At 40.3% G+C, this 23,298-nt stretch overlaps 2 protein-coding genes across 3 annotated transcripts; one reads left to right on the forward strand and one right to left on the reverse strand.

The window, feature by feature from the left end:
- Positions 1–234: 234 nt before the first annotated feature.
- LOC111147267 (kelch repeat and BTB domain containing 2) lies at positions 235–21,482 on the reverse strand. 2 transcript variants are annotated; one of them, XM_022503205.1, is made up of 5 exons: positions 21,195–21,482; positions 10,310–10,480; positions 9,976–10,167; positions 6,351–6,516; positions 235–2,960 (listed from the first exon to the last, which is right to left on the reverse strand). In XM_022503205.1, exons 3-5 carry the CDS (start codon positions 10,143–10,145, stop codon positions 1,425–1,427), a joined length of 1,872 nt encoding a protein of 623 aa, XP_022358913.1. In that variant the 5' UTR covers positions 10,146–10,167; positions 10,310–10,480; positions 21,195–21,482; the 3' UTR covers positions 235–1,424. The 2 variants fall into 2 exon arrangements, with proteins under 2 accessions (XP_022358913.1, XP_022358912.1); XM_022503204.1 differs by having other exon boundaries at positions 10,282–10,480.
- On the forward strand, positions 18,862–21,593 carry LOC111147293 (basic proline-rich protein-like). Its single transcript, XM_022503250.1, has 2 exons — positions 18,862–18,880; positions 20,815–21,593. Exons 1-2 carry the CDS (start codon positions 18,862–18,864, stop codon positions 21,591–21,593), a joined length of 798 nt encoding a protein of 265 aa, XP_022358958.1.
- Positions 21,594–23,298: the final 1,705 nt, after the last annotated feature.

The following is a 23,298-nucleotide window of genomic DNA, read 5'->3' on the forward strand; positions in this document are numbered from 1 at the left end:
CCAGAGGATCCTAATCCGACCAGGGTTGAAAGGCATGGTCTCTTCTGTGTAGTTTATGTTGATACAGTAAGGCCCAAATCAGACAGTAATAAGGGAAAGCAGGATGGATGGGTGGATGGGTATGTTAAATTCTGGGGGGGGGGGGGGGAACACCTGTAACAAGCTAAACTGACCCAGCAAAATTAAAACTAAAAGCACACCATTATACCATTCCCATCACAAAAGAAAAACAGATATCGAATATATACAATTTATTTAATAAATTAATGTCATTCAAAATACAGTGCCAGAACATGATGCAGTTGAACATGCTAGTAAGGTTTGTCATGAAGCACCTGTGCTCACGTTAGACTGGCGGCGCCCCGCTACTGCTAGTGGTTCCTGGGATTAATGCCAGAGCAGCACTAGTTACCTGCTCATCTGCACGGCTAGTGCAGAGAATTCCTGAACAGTTCACCTTTCTACTCCTACCCCCCCACACACGCACACAACGGGTTAAAAAAAACCACACGCACACCCTGACAGCTAATGGGTAACTATACACAGTCACTCTACAGTAATGCTTGTTATTAAATTAGGATGTAATGACCTGGTTAACCCACTCTAAATCTTTAAGATGGAGAAATACAACAGCAGCAGGTAGTTATATGCATGAGCCAATGTTAATGTAATCAAGTGGAGGCATTTACTGATTAAAGCTCCACACAGACCCGCACAACGAGGGACTAGCAATTCTTAGTGCAAGCCCAGCAACTTAAGTCCACACCTGGTAAATGACCAGCTAACTGGAAGACCTGTATTCTAGATAGACAAGTATAAGTTAGTGAAGAGAGAATACATGCACCTAATAGTATAGTTAGACTGATCCTGCAGTCATAGCTTTCCCTGTGCAATACCATAAAATGGAAGATCTTCCTCAACTATAGTACAGGATTTTGACAACATTTCTGTACCAACATGGACACTAGTGTCAAGCGCAGCGGAATTAATTACACTGAAAAAAAAAGTATTCTAGGACTTTAGAACAGAAGCATGGGAATGAAATACATATACTAAAATAACCTCGGCACAATTTGTGATATACCACACTAGGAACAGGAAACTACTTTAATAAGTGAACTTTTTGAACTGTACATAACACAGGGCTAACAATGTTATTAGATAATCCAGATTCTTATGCTCTCATGATACACGTAGAAGTTTCTCAATTATTGGATAATCTATTTCATATTACGGAAGCATATCTTTCTGTAAGACTCACGGATATATATTATACTGATGCAAATATTAAGTAGGGCATAAAAATAAAATTTATCAAAGATAGACTTTTATGTACTCATATTTAGTCCTTTCATAGCCTCTCCTGTTTAGCAAAGAAAATGACAAAGCACAGACATCAGGCGTGCACTCCCTCAACTCGCCGGCTATACAGGTGGTAGTGCAACCATTTCTCCATCCAGTTCAAACTCCTCGGTCCCATCCGGTGAAAAAAGGTAAGTTGGTGGTTTCCATGGAGATTCTTCAAGGCAGGATGGATACAGTTTCCCCACAGTGCACCGAAAATCTCTCCCTAAGTCCCACAGTACACGCTCAGATATATGCTGCCGCAGAGACCACCGGTCAAGTTCCAGATCATACTGGTAGGTGACATACTTAGCTCTCTCGTTTAAGTGGGTTTCTCGCATAAACACACAGAGAGAATTTGAGATCACAACAGCTCTAACACAGGGGTCTGAGTACCTCTTAGCAGGGATGTTGGCTGCCATTTTCCACTCATTTTTGTTCACATCGTAAATCTCCACAGTTACTGAAGACCCATCTACAGTGCCAGAGGGGAGCCTTATGCCAGAATTGGTAGCAATGTGCAACCCTCCAATATAGAAAATTTTATCACCAAAAGCCGCAGCCGAAGCAAAAGACCTGCTAGTCTGTCTCATGGCCATTTCTACCCATGAATCAGACCTGGGAAAGTAACAGTACATGAGGTTCAGCGTCATCACATAAATGCAGTCGTGAACCACAACTGCCGCACTCCACTGCCACGCACAAGGCAGAGGGCTTACCATTGTCCACTCATCCTTCTCAGTATCGTATCTTTCCACGGTCCTCCGATTGAGTTCTCCACCTACACTGTCTCCTCCAATTGCATAGATATAGCCTTCACAGCAAACCAGAGATGGCTTTATACGGACAAAAAGCATCGGGGTCTTTGGAAACCAGGTATTTTGCTGTGCATCAAACCAATAAAAGCAATTCACAGTTCTGAAGGCAGTCTGAAGTTTGCTTGTTTTACTGTGATTTGTTTTTGTGTTTTTCAGAGGAACTTGACCCCCTGCTATATAGATGTCATTATCAGGAGTTACAACAGTCCCAACCTTATGCAAATCGGCTGGTGGGCTACACAGCTTGTAAACTTTTTCTGCTTGGGGGCTGTAACAGACAGAAGAGTAAAGACTACAAGGATTTTCTGAAGATGCTTCAATGAAAATCATCATCTCCTCTTTAGTCATTCCAAGTCTTGGTTTGAAAAACTTGGGCATAGACTTATACAGACCTTGAACCACTACAGACTTGTCATTGGGCGGCAGGCCTTGAAACCAAGCTCTCTGTGTTACTTCGGAAAGTGCATCAATTCTGATTTGGCTAAGAACTGAAGACAAATACTGGGATCGTGATTCTGTGTTGTACTCTAGCCACAGCATAGCAGCTTCGCGAACCGTCTCCTCCTTTTCAACATTTAAATTGTCACTACTGAGGATGTCTATCAGTAGGTCATGTGACAGCTGCATGAACGCTTCCTGGTGATACACAGCAGTGAACTTGTGCTCCACCATTCTTTTAGCACTTTGTTTTAATTCCTCACAACTGAACAGATCAGCAAAACTCAACAATCGCACGCAATTCTCTGCATTTATTTTTTTAATTAAGTATTCTCGACAACGCTGTAATACATCTTCTACCTAAAATGGGGGGGTGATAAAGACAAATTTTACTTTTATGTAAAATGCAAGTTTTCTTTTAAATCCAAGTATTATTAATCAAATTCCTATACTGCAGTTTCTATTTTTAGATATGTATGCTTGGGCAAAGAGATAATGCCTTCCAGTAATAATAAAATAGTTTTGCATTTCTACTACTTGTCCAGTGGCCTACTTAAGTATCCTATTTAGGAGCTAACAGTGTAACATTAAAAATAGGCTCTTAACAATAAATGGTCTTAAAGGAAAAGTATGGAAATGTATGCATAAGTTCTGTACTTTTCTAGGCTTTAAAAATATGTAATTAAAAAAACCAAATGGAAACAATGTAAATCACAGTACATAAATTTATAATGATAAATGATAATCATTTATTATAAATGATTACTGTTGAGTAGAATCTGGTTTCCTCAACATGAACAAGACAGTACCATAGAACAAGAAAACCAGGCACAATGACTAAGTACTTATTTGCCTTTCTTACCTAGAAAAATTATGTCACCAAAGGAATAAATACATTAATATGCCGTTATAAATTATATTTAAATAACCCACCTTAGCCGTTCTGTTTCCTAGATTTGTTTTTTTTTCTTAAGAAGGAAAGTAGATCTCAGCTGAAACAGGAATGCTACCTACTCTACTTAAAATACCACAGCAAGGTAACTAGAAATAGTTTACAGTGAGAAGTCAGGGTGCTTAGACTGTATGGTCAGTACTTAGGCAGTATTAGGCAGGTTTACTCCTCTAAGCCTCAGCTTTCTCCAGTATACAATGGGGAGATCCTTACCAATGATTATAATAAGGATTAGATGATATCTATATATCTGTAGATAAAGCACAACCTCTAACCTAGATAGAACATTAGAATAGTAGCAGGCATATAAAAACATTATCATTCTCTGTGGTTAATATGGAAAGTCATGTTGGTAGTTACCAAAAGCCTCTTGTCAGAGGACAGCCCAGTCCAAGAGAGTCCTGTGTTACATTTGGTAACTATGTGCATATAGAGTTCATTAACGTGGTAGGAAAAAAGTTGTAAGGAACAGTGTCACTATTTACAGTAATAAAGTACCCTGGAACCCAAATTTCCTAAAATTCCTCAACTTTTTTTTTTAGCAATTCTAAAAAATACCTTATTTCAGCGTCTGGTTCTAAAAAAGGTTACTGAAAAACTATGGAAAGACCGTGCAGACTGTACGCATTTGCTCCTTTCAGGTCTGGAAGTGGGTTATGAATGCCTTTAATTCTAAAGCACCAGGAAGCTACTATGGACTTCAATTTCCCGAGTTTTAAGTACAGCAGGACACTATAAAACATGGACTGGGGGCACCTGGGTGGCTCAGTGGGTTGAAGCCTCTGCCTTCGGCTCGGGTCATGATCCCAGGGTCCTGGGATCGAGCCCCGTGTTGGGCTCTCTGCTCAGTGGGGAGCCTGCTTCCTCCTCTCTCTCTGCCTGCCTCTCTGCCTACTTGTGATCTGTCAAATAAATAAATAAAAATCTTTAAAAAAAAAAAAAAACATGGACTGAGTTCTGGTTCCCAGAATTTCATTCAGTGTCATTCATACTCAATGCAGCACACATTATGAAGTACCTATTAGGTATCATGACCTGTTCTCCCCAAAAACAATCTTTAGGGTCAAGGTTCTCCCCTCAGAGAAACTGTTTCTGAAGTACAAACTGTTCTTTCAAAACAAGAGAAAGGAATGAAGAATATATTTTTTAAAATTCCTCTTAAATGTTTTTTAAATGTTGAGAGGAAAATAGAGTAAAATAGTTCATCTGTAAATGGATCAATGATCACTTTTTTAAATAGTTCTCCTTAATAGCACAAATATAGTCACATGGCTATTAAAAATAAAGTCTGATAATTTCCATAAGAATCTTCATATTTGGGGCGCCTGGGTGGCTCAGTGGGTTAAGCCTCTGCCTTCGGCTCAGGTCATGGTCTCAGGGTCCTGGAATCGAGCCCCACATCGGGCTCTCTGCTCAGCAGGGAGCCTGCTTCCCTTCCTCTCTCTCTCTGCCTGCCTCTCTGCCTGCTTGTGATCTCTGTCAAATAAATAAATAAAATCTTAAAAAAAAAAAAAAAATCTTCTGATTTGGGGCACCTGAGTGGCTCAGTCGGTTAAGCCTCTGCCTTAGGCTCAGGTCATATCTGGGGATCCTGGATCAAGCCCCACGTCAGGCTCTCTGCTCAGCAGGGAGCCTGCTTCCTCCTGTCTGTCTGCCTGCCTCTCTGCCTCCTTGTAATCTCTGTCAAATAAATAAATAAAACCTTTTTAAAAAAATTCAGATTTTCTGTGAAAAGTAATACCATCAAAAATTAATACATCTCTGGCTTTAGGAAAAAAAAATTGAAGCCCTTACAGTTTTGTTTTGGGTTTTTTTTAAAAGATTTTATTTATTTATTTGGCAGACAAAGATCACAAGTAGGCAGAGAGGCAAGCAGAGAGAGAGAGGGAAGCAGACTCCCTGCTGAGCAGAGAGCCCAATGAGCCCCTGAAGCGCTTAAATTTAATAAGTACATTTTAGTAAGTACTTTTAAAAATTATTGTTACTTGAGGGGCGCCTGGGTGGCTCAGTGAGTTAAAGCCTCTGCCTTCGGCTCAGGTCATGATCTCAGGATCCTGGGCTCGAGCCCCGCATCGGGCTCTCTGCTCAGCAGGGAGCCTGCTTCCCTTCCTCTCTCTCTGCCTGCCTCTCTGCCTACTTGTGATCTCTGTCAAATAAATAAATCCTAAAAAAAAATTTTTTTTTAATTTTTACTTGAAACCCATATTCTCAGGTATATTAGAGTGTGAAACCAGTATGAAATTTTCACCCATCTTTTAATTAAGTTCCCATCATAAAACTAAAGAAGTTTACTGGCTGATCAAATCCTATTGTTTTTCCCTTATACATTATTTTAAAATTTATTTATTTAAGGAATCTTTACACCAATATGGGGCCCAAACCCAGGACCCTGACATCAAGAGCTGCCCGTGTTTCCAACTGAGCCAGCCAGGCGCCCTCCCTTGTACATTTTAAAAAGAGAAAACCGGAGCGCCTGGGTGGCTCAGGGGGTTAAGCCTCTGCCTTCGGCTCAGGTCATGATCTCAGGGTCCTGGGATCGAGCCCCGCATCGGGCTCTCTGCTCAGCAAGGAGCCTGCTTCCTTCTCTCTCTGCCTGCCTCTCTGCCTACTTGTGATCTTCCTCTGTCGAATAAATAAAATCTTTAAAAATAAATAAATAAATAAAAAATAAAAAGAGAAAACCTACCTTCTAAAATCTGCAGTAAGAAAATTATATCAATGTAACACAACACTTATGAAACAATGTCTCTTGAATACATAAACTACAGTTTATGTATATAACAGGAAGACCTACTTACCTGCAGGAAGCAAGCGGTTTCATAAAGCTGTTCTACAGTGCTGTCATTTATTGCCAAGTTACCCGTGTATGCGTAAGCGATTATTATCTGTAAGGTGGCTGCATCCACATTCCTCAGGTGCACATGTGTCTGTTTGCTTTCACTGAGTCCACTCATGAACATGGCCCTACCAGAGAGAGAGAGAGAAAACAAAGCTTAAGGGTTTAAGGTAAAACCAACATAGACATAAAAAGGAAACGAGACAACACAGATGTTTATTTAGAGTATTTGCTGAAGAACATGTTCTAGGGAAAGTGTTGAGGGAGACAGCAAAAAAAAGCATAATTCAGTGCCAAAGATGTATCAGACTATTCTGTTATGCCATTCTGAGTGAAAACATCAAAATTCATTTACTCTTTATATTCATACAATGGAATACTATTCAGCAATAAAAAGGAACTAAGTGTTGATGCGTATTACAACATAGATGAACCTCCAACACATGCTCAAAGAAAGAAGCCAAACACAAAAGACCACATCTTGTAGGATTCCATTTATATGAAATAGCCCCCCCAAAAACAAATATAGAGACAGGAGAGAGATTAGAAGCTACCCAGGACTGTGGGTAAGAATGGTGGCTGACTGTAAGGGGGCACAAAGGTGAGTGAAATGTTTCAAATTAGATGATAGAGATGGTTCTGCATGTCTGTAAATATATTAAAATTCATTTAAAATGGGTGGGTTTTGTGATATGTAAATTATAACTCAATAAATCTGTTAAAAATGTCATTCGCTCAAATGATTCCCTAAAAATATACATGGTAGTTTCCTAAAAGTATTATACACAGGAAACTACACCAAAAAGGGACCTGGTGGTGTAGAGAAAAGGTAGAACACCCACTGGGGCGCCTGGGTGGCTCCGTGGGTTAAAGCCTCTGCCTTTGGCTCAGGTCATGATCCCAGCGTCCTGGGATCAACCCCCGCATTGGGCTCTCTGCTCAGCAGGGAGCCTGCTTCCTCCTCTCTCTACGTGCCTCTCCGCCTACTTGTGATCTCTGCCTGTCAAATAAATAAATAAAATCTTAAAAAAAAAAAACACCCACTACAGGTGAGAGATGAAAAGAACAATGCGAAGAATATTACTGCATGCATACAAGAGAAAAATCTGTATGTGATCAAAAGTGGGTATCACAATAGCCCTAGCTTAGGCTCCTCAACGACAAGATGAGGAAAGCCATCAACATGGATAAACTAGTGAATCACCGCAGAACATGACCGTTTTTTCCAGGGATGTAAGAGCTCATGCAGAAGACTGGAAAGCAAGCTGGGAAGATGAGTGGCAGTCAGGTCACAGGGCTTTTAAAAAGAGACGGAGGCGTCTGAGCTTTTCCTTACAGTGGAGAACACTGAAGGGTTTCATGCCTGGATTTATCAGCAGGATAAAATGTATTCTAAGGACTACTACTCTACTGACCTCAAGGGCCAAAGGCTGGAGACAGGAAAACAGACTGTGAGTCTACTGCAATAATCTACAACAGGAATAAGAAGAACCTGCCCCAGGGTGGCAGAAATGGATACAAAAGCTATCACAATGAATCAAGATCCAGTGATTTTTCTGAACAGAGGAAATGAACAGAGTAGAGAGGGAAATAAAGCTATGTGTTTATTTTCCAATTAAGTGCCTGAAAAAATACTGCTAGTCATTGAGAGAAAAATTTTAAGGTCAAGGAATTGCAAGGTCAAGTTAATCCTGGGAAAAGGGGGAGTTAAATTTTGGATACCTTTAAGGTAAGGAAATAATCAACAATCAGTTAAGTATTTAAATATTACTGAAACTCTGGAGAAGGTCAAGCATTAATGCAACAGGCTATGAATTATTTATTTACAAAGTGACATGTGTTAAAGGTGAGTAAGTTATCTGAGGGGGACTAAAACACTCAAAAATGCACCCCAAGAATCCCAATGACCAACCTGAGGTAAAGTTCAATGAGGATAAAAAAGAAAGAATGAGAAAAGGTTGTCCTTATTCCTCATTCTAAGCTACACCAGTGACTACCTAACTGCTTTTGTGGTGTGTGTTGCCCTTGATTCCAGTTTTCTGACACCCCAGCTCTCTTGTCCTAAGCAGCATGGTACTGGACTGTTGCTTCTTACTTCTCTGATGAATCTTTCTTAATTTTAGCTCAGATCATGGTCCTGGGATCGAGCCCTGCATTGGGCTCCACACTCAGCAGGGAGTCTGCTGGAGATTCTCTCTGCTCCTCTCACCCCGCCCCAGTGCTTGTTTTCACTCTCTCTCAAAAATCTTCAAAAGGGGAGAGCTAATAAGCCTAGGTATTGACTCAATCTATAACCTCCAATTTCTAGTACCATGTAACTAAGCTATTGGCTTAGTTACATGGTACTAGAAATTGGAGGAAGAAGAAGAAACTATCACAATCATTTAGGAAGCTCTTAAGCATAAAAAATTCTGAAATTTTAACCCAGACCCACTAAATCAGAATTTCTAGGTTTGAAATCCAAGAATCTCTGTAGAAGCACTTGAGGAGTCTGATGATCAACCAAGTTTTAGAACCACTGTTTGCAAATATGCTAAGCTTTCTAAGAAAATCAGTGTCTGAAATTGCATGAAAACTCCACAGTTTAACCTGAAACAACTGCAGGCACAGCAAAGGTAATTAGCATTTGGGCCTCAGCTTCTGCAATCATGAGATACGTTACATTAAGAAATGCAGCATTTCTACACCTTCATGTATGTTAACCTTAAAAAATCAAATCCTGTCTACAGTTGTCACTAAAGAACAGCAGAAATTAACTTTCACTGCTGATCTCCACTTTATGGCCACTAATATCTGTGAAAGGATTATACTGGTCCACATTTAACTCATCTTTATTCACCCTGTCCCTTTCAGATATTAAAAAAAATTCAACCTAAGGGCAGACCACAAAAGAATTTCTATGCCTTTGCTTCTATTCCTCTCATAAAACACATAATAAAGAGAAACCTACCTAAAAAAGATTAAAAGTTTCAGAAGATCATAAAAATGTAAAGTTATGCTTTACTTACTTATTTGCTATTACAAATAATCAGCTTCTAAATTCTAAGGCACAGAGAACAATGTTATTAATTACTAACTATTTAAATCTGGCAAGGAGTCTGGTAAGGCCAATATCATAAATGATAACAATAACCAAGAATGAAAAAAACATTTTTCCTAAGGAAATAAAGTCCTTAACATATCTGAATAGCAACACTGATCCTCTAAAAGTTATTCTCAAGCCTACTTATATCAACAATGACTACTCTTTTCTAAATGTAGTATTTTAAAATCTCAATGGTAAATAAAAATTATTCAATTTTTCTTTCTCTTTCAATCTTTTTGCCTCCCCATAATTAAAACTTCACCTGAGTTAATTTCAACAAATTTCTTACATTTAAACCTTTGTAAAAACTTCTTTCACTTGTCTTTTCCATGCAAGGAAGTGATCTGGCAAGCACTACACCACTGGGATAGAAAAGTTAAGTAAAACATTAAGACATCTTTTCTTTTTAACTTAAACGTTTAAAAGAATTCCTCCTAAAACATTAAAATAAGCTGACATTCTACATTTGAAATTAAAAACCAAGTAAGATTAAAGTACTTACCTAAAATAAGAGCTACATGTTGCAAGAACCATCTTATGACAAGGGAATTCAGTGCCCTCAACAATTAACACTATGTCAGTAAACAACTGCTGTTCATAAAACAGTTTTAACTGTTCCAACAAGGACACAGCATATTCAGTATTGATCTGCCTCTCGTCTTGAGTGGACATGACTGTATTCCATTAATATCTCCTGGAACAGATTGGAAAAGTCAGTCACTGATGGAAGGTCAAGTGAATGCTTCAGAAATAAAAAAAGGAGAAACTCTGCTTGCTGTTATCTGCAGCATTCAGAATCAAGACTGACACATTCACTAGTGAGTATCTTGTTATACACTTAGAATCACTCCTAGGTCATCCTGTGTTAATTAGGTTCTTCAGTTCTTCAACACAGTCTGCAGCCGTCTTGCTCAAATTTGCAATTGTGCAGCTCATGAGTTAAAGAGAGTAACACACGAGGTAGATTTTGCAGTAACATCCTATGTTCTGCGAATCCTCTGGAGTAACTAAAAAAAAAAAAAAAAAAAAAAAAAGGTCAGAGTATCCAGGCCAGTACATTTTTAGGATACAGTGCTTAAAAGGCAGATTTATATAGAAATTGTATTTATTTGAAGTTCAACTACAGACACTAAAATGAACCATGAGAAAAGGGCCATTTTAAAGTCTATTAGATTTAAAATAAAAAAGACTGAAGAAAATTAACATTTACAGTTTTAAATGAACTTTTTGTCTTTTCTTCAAAATATAAACATTCTAGAAAATAAGGAGCACATCAATAAGCACATATTTTTTAATTATTTTAAAATAAAGAATTTAAATTACCAGCAAAGCCAAATCTCGTAGTTGTTTAGTGGCAATACAGGACCATAATTTATGAGGAAAAAAACACACACACCCAAAAAAACAACAACAACCCTTTCTCTTATATGGAGAACCTTATTTTCAGGATATAGTCTAAATGTACTTACAAAGGTTTTATACTTAATTTAAATTACTTAAACTATATGGTAAGTAGATTCCATTAGTTTACTTCCAAAGTATACACTATGTTTTTTATATGTGTAGTTCAGTCCAGTAAGGGAAGTATATGCAATGTATCTTTGCACAGTGGTTCCATCCTAGAAATCTTTTTGAGTATACAATTTTACTGGGGAAAAAAACTTTTTTAAACTAAACATGATAGAGAGACATGTGTTACTATATGAAGACTCCATATTATACAAATATGAACGCTCTCCAAAATGTGTAACTTTAAGACAAATCCAATCTAAATCCTATCTGCAAAAGATTCGTCTAAAAGAATGCACAGAAGTTGCCAAGATATTTGAGGGAAAGGGAGGGCAAGTTTTTCCTCATGATTCTTATCAAATATTAAAATATATTACAAAATATATATATATATTACAAATCTACAATAAGCCCAAGTAAATATAAGAAATTAGACAGACTAAACTCTAGCATTTTAAAATGAAAGATTGCCTTATTTCAACAAATAATGTTGGAACAACTCACTAACCACCTGAGAGGAAAAAATGTTATATTGCAAAGCATTCATTAAAAGAAATTCCAGCTGAAATAAAATTTAAATTATTTGGAAATCAGTAATTACAACATATGGCAAAGGAGTTACAAATCAGGAAAAGAGGTAAAACCCATAAAGAATTAATAAATAGCTAAAAACTATCACTTCTTCTCTAATTAGATAACTCTTAGTTCCCATAATCAAAAAATCAAGTACCACTCACAGGAAACCTATAAATATTACCGTGATTGGAACCACTAACACTTTTTCTCACAAAGTATCTCCCATATGTCAAAAAGATCACATTGTACTTCCTGCCCAACTATACTATTACACAAATTGCTAACTTGATATACACTTGTCAAATTTCCAGCCAACTTAATTCTAAACGTAACTAAAACAGGTGCAAAGGCAGAGTGAGACTTTGGGTCATTTAAGGTAATGACTTTGCTCTTCCAGATCTCGAAGTTACACTATAAATCTCATCTACTACTACAACCTCTAAGGCTAATAATACCTAAAATCATGGGCTATTTTCACTTATCAATGATGCAAAATCCAGTGTTAGTAACGGTGTGGGACAATGAGTATTCTTACACAGGAGTGTAAGCCAATTCATACCTACATGCCCTTATTCAAAACCCTTAGAGCTAGATATGTTCTGGAATTTAGAATTTTTCAGGTTTTACAGAGGTAATATGGTATATATATCATGTATTTCAGGACGTTCTCAAGAAATCTGGTGCAGCACTCCATAACTGAACATATTACGATCTTTTCTGTGAGAAATACGAACAGTGTGAAAACAATACTAGAAATAGCCTCATGTTACTTCAGGTTGAGTTTTGTCAGTTTTCTCTTCAAACTTGATTTTAAGAGCTTTCTGAATTTCAGAACTGCAAGTGAATGACTACAGAAAGCAGAGTATCTGGCAATGTAAATGTTCAGTATCTCAATCTATCAATTCTACCTCTAGAAATTTATCTTACAGAAATGCATGCATTGATAAACTGGGAAGTCCTAACCCTAGCTGCAAGACCCAAAATTGTCCTCATCCATATTTACCCCAGGTGAGAAGAACTGGTAGCCAGGGCCCAGATGGATTTGGATCACACTGCTAGACCCCAGAATTCCTTGCAGATTAGCTGAACAGCCTCTCCCTCTGGTCATTTCTTAAAATCTTTTTTTTTTTTTTTAAGATTTTATTTATTTATTTGTCAAAGAGAGAGAGAGCATGAGCACAGGCAGACAGAGTGGTAGGCAGAGGCAGAGGGAGAAGCAGGCTCCCCGCTGATCAAGGAGCCCGATGCGGGACTCGATCCCAGGACGCCGGGATCATGACCTGAGCCGAAGGCAGCCGCCCAACCAACTGAGCCACCCAGGTGTCCCAAATCTTTTTTTTTTTTTTTTTAAAGATTTTATTTATTTCTTTGACAGAGACAGATCAGAAGTAGGCAGAGAGGAAGGCAGAGAAAGGAGGAAGCAGGTTCCCCGCCGAGCAGAGACCCCCGATGCAGGACTCGATCCCAGGACCCTGAGATCACAACCCGAGCCGAAGGCAGAGGCTTTAACCCACCGAGCCACCCAGGCGCCCTGGTCATTTCTTTAACTTCATAACATGACCTGATTTTTTGTAGGGACTTGATTTCTTGCTGTGACTCTTTCAGGGCTCATTTGTTATGTCTGGGTTTTACTAGATCTGAGTTTTTAAAATCATACTCAGGAAACCATACTGAAACAAGTGAAGTCTGCTTTTATAAAATTACAGTGAGCCAACTTTATGTAATCCTCATTATGACTGCTTTATGCACCCTTATTTCCCAGGCCTTTGTAATCTAAGGTTCACTTTCTTCCTGATAAGGTAATTTTTATTTACAATATCTTAATACTAAAATAGGCAGAGGGGCACCTGAGTGGCTTAGTCATTAAGCGGCTGCCTTCGGCTCAGATCATGATCCCAGAGTCCTGGGAAAGAGCCCCACTCAGGCTCTCTGCTGAGTGGGAAGCCTGCTTCTCCCTCTCAAGTCCCCCTGCTTGTGTTCCCTCTCTCGTGGTCTCTCTGTCAAATAAATAAAATCTTTAAAAAAAATAAAATAAAATAAAATAAAGGAGGCAGAAAAGGTAAGTAATTTAGAAATCAAGTAATTAAGTTTAATAATTTAAACAGATCTGTATCTAGTACAATTCAAAATAAAGCTGTCACTTTTGAGACTACAGACTTCAAAATATATTAACTAAAAACGTGAAAAGGTGCAAAGTTTAAAATCATCAACTAACAACCCTCAAATGTCCATAACATAACCATTTACTCTAACAAGATTCCTCCTCTCCCAAAAACAAAACTTGAAATCAATATCCTAAAAATATTTTATAGTCTGTACTATATTATCAGTGATTTGACATATTTTATGAATTTTCCCTTTTTAATAAATGTATTATGTCACATACCATTCTGTCATACCTAAAATTAGCTTCAAAATAAGTCACACATCCTGTTATCTGCAGAAGTTAGCACCCACAGACTAATTCCCAGGAATCAAGAAATTATTTAATTTTTTATCACAAATTAATGGCTGCTTAAGTTTAACTCAACAAATGTTTACTGAGTATTCATTAAGTGCTGGTCATTGTACTGTTAAGTACTCAGACTGAGAGTTGCCAACCACTAGAGCCCCAAAACACCATATGCATTTATTCTTACTACAGACTATAGCCCAAACCATGATTATCATTTAAAAAGTTTTAAAACTAGCTATTCTAAACAAAAGCTAAAAAGGCAGCAGCAAATAGGTGAAACAAGTCATGTAAAGTTTTTTTTAAGAAAGTAAGGAATTTTAAGAACTAAAAAGTGCAAAATATAGAGGAAAAGATAAAACTAAATAACGTTTTTCTTAAAATCTATCGATCTTGGGACACCTGGGTGGCTCAGTCAGTTAAGCGTCTGCTTTCGGCTCAGGTCACGATCCCAAGGTCCCGGGATGGAGTCCTGCATCAGGCTCCCTGTTCAGCCGGGAGTCTGCTTCTCCCTCTGCCTGCTGCTCCCCCTGCTTGTGCTCTCTCTGACAAATAAAAAAAATCTTAAAAAATAAGCAAACCTAGCTGTCTTGAAATTTCATTTCCAAACTTCTGATAACACAAGAATAAGAAATTTTATTCTCTATCATAAGAAAAAATTGCAATACAAGTAAAATGAGCAAAGGAGGTAGCTAGCACTTGGCTCCAATACGAACAGTGGTTCACACTACAGAAAGCGGAAAAACTTAAAGACCTTTTTTAAGCCTTCTAAATTTACATACGCAATGATTATCTAATTTAGAAAAATAAACTTTTAAAGGGTATACTACTTTCTCCTCTTACACAAAGACAAAATATTCTAAAGAATATGCAAGCTGTAAAGTCTCTGTCCCAAATGCTTAACTCTGTTGGTATAGCCCCAAAGCAGCAAAAGACAGTATATAAACAAACGGGCATACTGTGTTTCAGTAAAACTTATTTCCAAAAACAGGCTACAGACCACATGTACCAATCTCTGCTTCAGACTGCCTCTTGATCAAATATTAAGAGTATGTGATTAAAATGCATAGCTCAAGTTGTTTTTCCTAGAAGAGTATTTACCCTTTAGATCACAAAAACAGGAGAAAAGCACAAGCCTTAAAATGCTTAAAAGCTGAATTAAATGTAATTCTTTTTTTTTTAAGATTTTATTTATTTATTTGACAGAAATCACAAGTAGGCAGAGAGGCAGGGAGAGAGAGAGGGAGAAGCAGGCTCCCCACTGAGCAGAGAGTCCAACATGGTGCTCGATCCCGGGACCCCGAGATCACGACCCAAGCCGAAGGCAGAGGCCCAACCCACTGAGCCACCCAGGTGCCCCAAATTAAATGTAATTCTTTTTTTTTTTTTTTAAAGATTTTATTTATTTGTCAGAGAGAGAGGGAGAGAGAGCGAGCACAGGCAGACAGAATGGCAGGCAGAGGCAGAGGGAGAAGCAGGCTCCCTGCTGAGCAAGGAGCCCGATGCGGGACTCGATCCCAGGACACTGGGATCATGACCTGAGAAGAAGGCAGCTGCTTAACCAACTGAGCCACCCAGCTGTCCCTAAATGTAATTCTTTTTTTTTTTTTTTTTTTAAGATTTTATTTATTTATTTGACAGAGAGAGATCACAAGTAGACAGAGAGGCAGGCAGAGAGAGAGAGAGAGAGGGAAGCAGGCTCCCCGCTGAGCAGAGAGCCCGATGCGGGACTCGATCCCAGGACCCTGAGATCATGACCTGAGCCGAAGGCAGTGGCTTAACCCACTGAGCCACCCAGGCGCCCCCCTAAATGTAATTCTTAATGTAACCTGTATATATTCCACTTTCACCTAAAATATTTTAAGAACTGTTACCTAATCACACAACTAACTGCTTTCTCCACCTACTGCAGGTTCAGTGGATTTCTGAAACACTTTCTCTTTTATGTACTGTGAGTACCCTTTATTGAGGTTAAAAACATAAAGGACATTCCTCTACAAGATAATCTGTTGAAAAAAATAAAGAAAAAACAATGAGAAAAAATATTATAGAATCAGAACCACAACCTATTTTCTATTTTATCAACTACAATAATAACTGCATACATTTGAGAACCACACGATGTGTCCGAGACAATTTTTGTGTCAAGAGATATGCTTTAAAATCCTGTATTTTAAAGCTGGTCATTAGAGTATCAGAACATATTCCACAATGAAAAATGCTGACCAGAGTAAGAATTAAATGGGGGTTGTACAAACATAATATAATGAAATTCAGAATCTAATAAAGTGCAATGAACTTTTATATAAAAATTATGGGTATTATAACTTCTTTTTCTAAGTTATGGGCTCAATTCAATGGCTTTTACTGATCTGGTTGATGGCAGAGAATAACAGCACTGAATAAAGTCAGAATGCCACACACAGGACGAGATCCCTTCTTCTATTCTCCACCCACTGACTTCCTGCAAAACATTAGAGGACAAAGTCCACCTGATTTTTAAATCTGAGGGCTACCTATAGAAGTAGGAAATTTTATAAACTCTGACTGAAAGAAAAACGAAAAAGAAAAAATTGGGGTTCTAATACTTTTTTTCTCTATTGAGTGAATTCTACCACATAAAACAGCTTTGAAACAAACACAGCTATTAGGTGATCAGGATTAAATCAGTCAACAATCCAGATTAACATACACAATTCTATTTAAAAATCTGAAAAACACCTCTTATGGGAACTTATTCCAACAGGTTTTCCTCAAATAATCAATGTGACTGTAAAATAACAGTATTACAAAAAAGATGCTTAAGTCCACAGGCTTCAAAAGTCAAAATATACCCAAAACTGTATTTACAAAGAAAATCTACACAAAGTAAATACTGCTAATCACAATTAAAGAATAGTAACAATAAGCTATGTATTTTACAGATTCTGAACATTGTTATTAAAGGAGCAGAAACCAAGATTAACTGGAGAAAGGCATGAAAAAGTTGAAATTTTAAAAAATAACTCCAAACACAAAGATTTCAGAGGTTGATGGCAGTGGATTTTATTGGGGGTGAGGGGTGTCTAATTTCACTTTGACACCTAGTTTTTTATCCCACAGGTGTGTCATTTGTAGTACCCTCCCACTGAGCAGCCACAGAAACACAAACAGAAGGAAAGCAAGCTTTTCCAATGTTAACCAGGCAAAACCTGGAAGATCAAGGAAAGAATAAAGTATTAAATAACTGCTGAATGTAAAAATGAGATTAATTTGCCATCAACTGAGCTGTGTATGTTAAATGAAATAAAAAGAGGAGAAGGAGGTTGCCAAGGACTGCAAAGAAATTCTACAAAGGATGAAGTAACAACATCGAGGAAGGGCAGCGGACTGTAGGTCATCATCCGGACGAAGTGCTTCCCAACTGCACGTTATTAACTGAGATGCTGCTGCATCTTTCAGTGCCACAATCGCCAACACAGAAGATAGAGAACTTTTCTTGGGAAGGATCCAAGGCATTCTGAATGTCAAGTTATTGCCAAAAAATTAAGAGCGTGAGCTGTGGAGTCGTGAAAGCCCAATTCTTCAACTTACTAGTTGTGTAACCTTTTGTAAATTAGTTCCTTTCTGTGCCACAGTATGGTAATCAGTGAAATGGAAGATAAAAATGGAACTCTTCTCAATGAGTTGATTAAATGAATTTCATAAAGATCTTAGGACCAGTGCCTGACACATTACACTACTACATAAACATCTACAGTTGCACTTACTAATGCACTCACTGGCTAGGCTTTTTGTGGCACTTTCCCAACTCCTGAATCTCCACACCTGTACCGGGTCCAGGCGTCCCAGTTAAAAGGTCTCAGCACTCAAACACAGTTCTCTTTTTACCCTGGATGAAAGGGATCTTAGACATTCAAAGATTTAGGGAGTATTTTGATGGTACAAATCATGAAACTGGCTCAACAAAGGCTAATCTTCAAAGGGCTGATGCCAGTGCAAAAACAAAACAAAACAAAACAAACTAAACAAACTAAAACAAAACAAACAGAAAGCACCAGTGACAAAGTAAAACACTGTTCGTATTAACGAAGTGATAGGTTTCTCCATAAGGTGGACAAAATATTGGTGCCAGCAAGTTTACTTTCAAATTATCAAAACCACCCTGACAGCTGAGAATGTCTGGAAAAGTACTCTGTCTTTAGAATGATGGTGAACCACTACACAGAATTTTCTGGAGCTGTGACAAACATCTATTAAAAAACAAACACCTTGCCTTTTGAAGAATTTATCAAGTTTGGTGGATGTCAGTATAGCTTCCCCTACTCTAACCAAGTATCACACCTCAGGTCTATGTTCTTCATTTCCGACCACAATGAAAACTCTATAGGGCTCCATCAAGTAAATTCAGATCAGAAGTATAAGCTTCTGTACTACATTATGATCAGTAAGTTATTTCACTTCAAAAATATTATACAAGACCATAAAGGAGATGGTATAAAAATATTATACAAGACCCGTGACAGAATAATCCTATGATTATAGTATGTCCTTTTATTTTGGATATTGCTTTTCGTTCTTTCTTCAGCTCTGCAATGACTTAAGAAAACTAGAGAAATGTAGACCAAAGCAAAACTGACCTTAACGTTCTCACTGGGATTTCATTTTCCACCAAGTCAATTATTTTTTTCAATCACAACAGCAGAAGAAAATATTTCCCAGATATTCAAACATACTGGTGTAGTCATTAAGGGTACAGTCAGTTAACAATGATTATGACTACTAAAGTTTCTCAGTTTCTTCCGAAGGGGGGGAAAAAAAAAGTAAACTGAGGAATATTTAGAATCCTTTGCCTACCATGGAAGCTACTACATGTCACCACTTGTCAGAGGTATGGAAGTAGAGCAAAGAAAGCCAAGAATTTTAAAAGCTTCTCTCATTAAATTACATTTTCTCCAAATCCACAACAATCCCTTCTTCTCACACTGAGGAAATCTAGGTACTGCAAATTCCTGGCAAGGGAATCAGGTGTAATCTTCAAATATTTAAAAAATTACTTGTAATCAACCTGTCATTTCATTTTTTTTTTTTTTTTAGATTTTATTTATTTATTTGAGAAAGAGAATGAGAGACAGAGCATGGGGAGGGAAGATCAGAGAGAGAAGCAGACTCCCCACTGAGCAGGGAGCCCCATAGGAGAACTGGATTCCAGGACTCCAGGATCATGACCTGAGGGAAGGCAGTCGCTTAACCAAATGAGCCAGCCAGGTGACCTCAACCTGTCATTTCTAATACTCAAATACTACCTGTTCTATTCAAACTCCACAAAACTGAAAACGTTAAGACTGAGATATAATGAAGTTCGACATTTTCATTCATGTGTTTTATGACTGTAGGACAAATCCTTTTTCCCCAATCTTAGGAAGCTAGGCAATAAGAAAAACAACTCGTCTAAATAAATGTGTAAAATCTTTTGGCTTTTCAGATTACGTTCAAACTTCTAGGAATTCACTGTTCAATGTTTGATTCTTATGGAATAGCTCATTATTTCCATTAACTAGGAGAAAGAAAATCTACAGAATTGTGTGGGCTTAGGAACTATTACACAGCTATTCCCACCCTCCTCCTCATAGGCCCCATGAATAAAGTTAACAGACTTTACACTTCCTATAACAGCAAACAAAAAGGGGAGAAGAGTTACAACACCTTGAACTCTTCCTACAAAACTCCGTGTAGAGGAAACAGCACTACGTGGAAAGTGAGGACTATAAGGGATGCTCAACAGAAATGTCATAGTACTATACAGTCTACCCACAGACTTGAGGATTTCAGTACCCAAACTAAAGGGGTTTCAATTAGCACTTAGACCAACGAAAGGTGAAAGTGAAGAAGTAAGCTTAACATTAGTTAGCTGCCAGATGAAAAGAACAGCAAAATTTCACATTTCAAGACAAGAAAACAAAAGACTGGTTTGACTTCTCAATTTACTTTATGTCAGGGGAAAAGAAAATCCTTCTGGAAAAAAAAAAAAAAGTTACCAAAGGCTAACTAAAATAAGTCACAATCGCAAGAGATTTGAAGTCCATTATTACCCAAATTCAGGCAAAAACTCACAATTCAGAGGGAAGGAGAAAAAAAAATTCCACCCTATTAGCTGCCTCAACAGAAGAAAACACAATTTTGGTCACACCACATTGCTGATAAGGTTTTGTTTCTGAATGCCTGAATGCTCAGTGAGCCAGACGTACAGATTCATGTATAAACAACACGTGACCAGCCTTGTACCCTACATTTTTATAAGGCTGAGTGATATAGAAGATAAGCACTATATACGAACATGCCCTTTTAAAGTTCATTTTACATTTTGGGTTTTCCATTTTTACGTGAAGAGACCAGAGGTAACGGACAATCTAAGGGTCTGTAGCCCATAAAGTGTGTATTCATTCCTCTCCCTTTGAGGTCGCTGTAAAACAAGACCTACGATAGCTAAACTGCGGGGGGGACGGAGGGGGCGAGGGAGGGGAAGACATTAACTCAGAATAACTGCTTCAAGTCAAACCAAGGGATATTCTTATACTTAATGGTTTGTCAATTCATGGGGAGAGGGAGGTGGTCGAGTTCAAATAAGTTAACGATTTCACAGTCTGAAGTAAACACGTACACAATTTTGTTTCAAAGGGCAGCTTCTGCTTTTTAAAAATCGTTAGATCCTAATGGGCTCTCCGTCAATCTACACATCTCTTGCTTACTTCAGATGCACCGGTAAAGAAAAAAAAAAAAAAATGTAAGGAAGGGCTTGCCCTTCCCCGGCCCACCATCTCGCAGGGAAACAGCTTTATTTTGGCAAGGGCGGGCGCCAACCCGGGCCAGGGCGCCGCCCGGGGGCCCGGGACCGGAAACGCCCCCGCGAGCGGCGCACCCCGCCGCCCCAGCCCCACACACCCGCCCGGCGCCGGGCTGCGGAGGGGCCGCCGCAGGGTGCGGAGGGCGGCGCCGGCTGCCCGCGCCCCTCCCCCGCCCGCGGCGGAAACGTCTCGGATTTGAAAGATGCCGCCACCGCCCCCTGCCCCCCCCCCCGCCCACGGAGCCACAAAGGGCCGAGCCCCCTCCCACCGCTGCCCTCCTTCCCCAATTCCTCCACAGGTCTTCGCGGGCTCTCCCCGCTCGCCCCTCCCGCTCGCCCGGCGCTGGCGACGCCTGCTCACCCGTGTCCCCAGGTCCGGAAGATTGGGATCCGGTGCGGCCGGCGACCCCGAAAACACTGGGCCCCTCGGGCGCGGCGGCGGGGGCGTGGCCCTCCCGCCCAGGCCAGGGCCGGGGTCTCGCCTCCGCCTCCCCCGAGGAAGCCTGACGCCGCCGCCTCGTCTTCCTTCCGGCTTCCCCTCGCGCCCTCCCTCTGTCGGCCCGTCCTGAGCGGAAAGCAGCGTCCTCTGCGGGCGCCGCCGCACGCTCCTCAGGGCCCGACCACAGCCAGACTCCTCCCCCGGGAGCCGCCGGGCCGCGAGACGCCCGGCTCGCCGCTCCCGCCCCGCCCCTGCGGCGCGCGCTCGCCCCCTTCGCGGGCCCCTTCCGTGGCCCGGGAACGCGCGGCCAGCGGACCGTGAGCCAGCCTTCGCCAGGTTTCAATTCCCGCCGCTCGCGCCCGCCCAGCGGCACATGCGGCAGTTTTGCAGTTTCCCGGGTTCTTGAGGATCCCCCTCCCTGTTCTCCCGCCCTTACCCTAGCTTCCCCCGCCCTTTTCCTTTGCTGGATCCCACCGGAAAGCCAAAACAATTGGGTCCGCGCAAGCGCGAAAAAGGAAGCGGAAAAGGGAGGAAGGGAGGGGGCGGTGCGAGGTGACGCGGAGGCGCTTTTGGAGGGGTTTCCCGAAGAAGGTCAGCCGATAGTCCGCTGAGGGCGCGTGCGCGGCGTGGTGGTCGCCCCCGAGACCGGCGGCCCTGGGACGCCGGAGGGTTTAGGCTTGGTCTGCCACAGGGAGAGGCCCGAGAAATTCGGTGCTAGGAAACCCAGACACCAAAGCACGAAATTTTATGCCATAGGCTGTTTCCCCCCCTTTGAAATACAGAAATGTTCAGGTTGGGTCAGGAATAGGGGAAGAGGAAGACTAGACGTCAGACCACGGGAAGAAGAGAGACATTGGGAGACTGACTGAATGGGCTTTGTCTCCTCAGTCCCTGCTCTCCAAAATGCGCCTTCCACTTTCAGAGCAGGGTCGGCTTTCCCGATCTCATCTAGAAAGGCTTCTGTCCAGGTCTTTCAAGGCCAAGGAAAACCTCACAGCAGCACCTGAAAGGGCCCGCGGTTCAGTGGAGGAAACCGTTGTCAGGGTGAGGAGGGAAGCAGCTGTATATGAATCCCTCGGATAGGTTTGTGCTGCAATGCGGTGGCTACCTGCTCCCCCCACCCCACCCCACCCCACCCCAGCAAGTTCCAAAGGAGCGCCTTCAGCTTCACAAGCTTAAGCCTTTGTAGCAGCAGATGGCTGTGGCCCACGCTGGTTTGGTTAACTTGGTACAGCTTGCTAGCAAGCAGAAAGTTGTAGATTTGCTCTCTCATTTGATGAAGTTATCATGGATGCAAAATTGTCAGGAATGCCCACACAGACCTCACCTACCTTTGTAATTTACACTCTCGGCACAAACCCAATCTGGAATATGTACATGACTAATTATAAACTAAAAGCCTTTAGTTACCAAAGAGCCTCTTCCTGTAGGGTAGGTTAGATCAACTGAATGTACGCCGAGATGTGTGTATTTGGGAATACTGGTAAAGGATTTTACAGAAGAGTTTAGAAAATAGGTTCATTCAACAATATTGAGTGCCAGGTATGGTATCATTCTGCTTAGTCTGGTTAAATGCTTAAGTGGTTTGATATTAAACAGCAGAGAAGCTATATAAAAGATTCAGTCATTTAACACATTTGAGCACCTACTCTGTGCCAGATTGGACCCTGGAGATGCAAAGTCTGAACAAGAAGGCACAAACCACAAATGATACCTTTGGTAAGAGTTTGTGTTGTGGCGCCTGCATGGTGCAGTGGGTTAACTGACCAACTGTTGGTTGGGCTCAGGTCATGATATCAGGGTCATGAGATGTAGCCCACATTGGGCTCCATGCTGACCCTGGAGTTAGCTTGAGATTCTTTCTCCCTCTCCCTTTATCCCTCCGGCTTGTGCTCTCTCTGACATAAATAAATAAAATATTTTTTTAAAAAATAAATAAATAGGGGCACCTGGGTGGCTCAGTCGTTAAGCGTCTGCCTTCAGCTCAGGTCATGATTGCAGGTGGGTTTGAGCCCTTCATCAGGTT

This window comes from Enhydra lutris, unplaced genomic scaffold (genome assembly GCF_002288905.1).
Source record: "Enhydra lutris kenyoni isolate GAN:26980312 unplaced genomic scaffold, ASM228890v2 scaffoldscaffold16, whole genome shotgun sequence".
NCBI classification, from domain to species: Eukaryota; Metazoa; Chordata; class Mammalia; order Carnivora; family Mustelidae; genus Enhydra; species Enhydra lutris.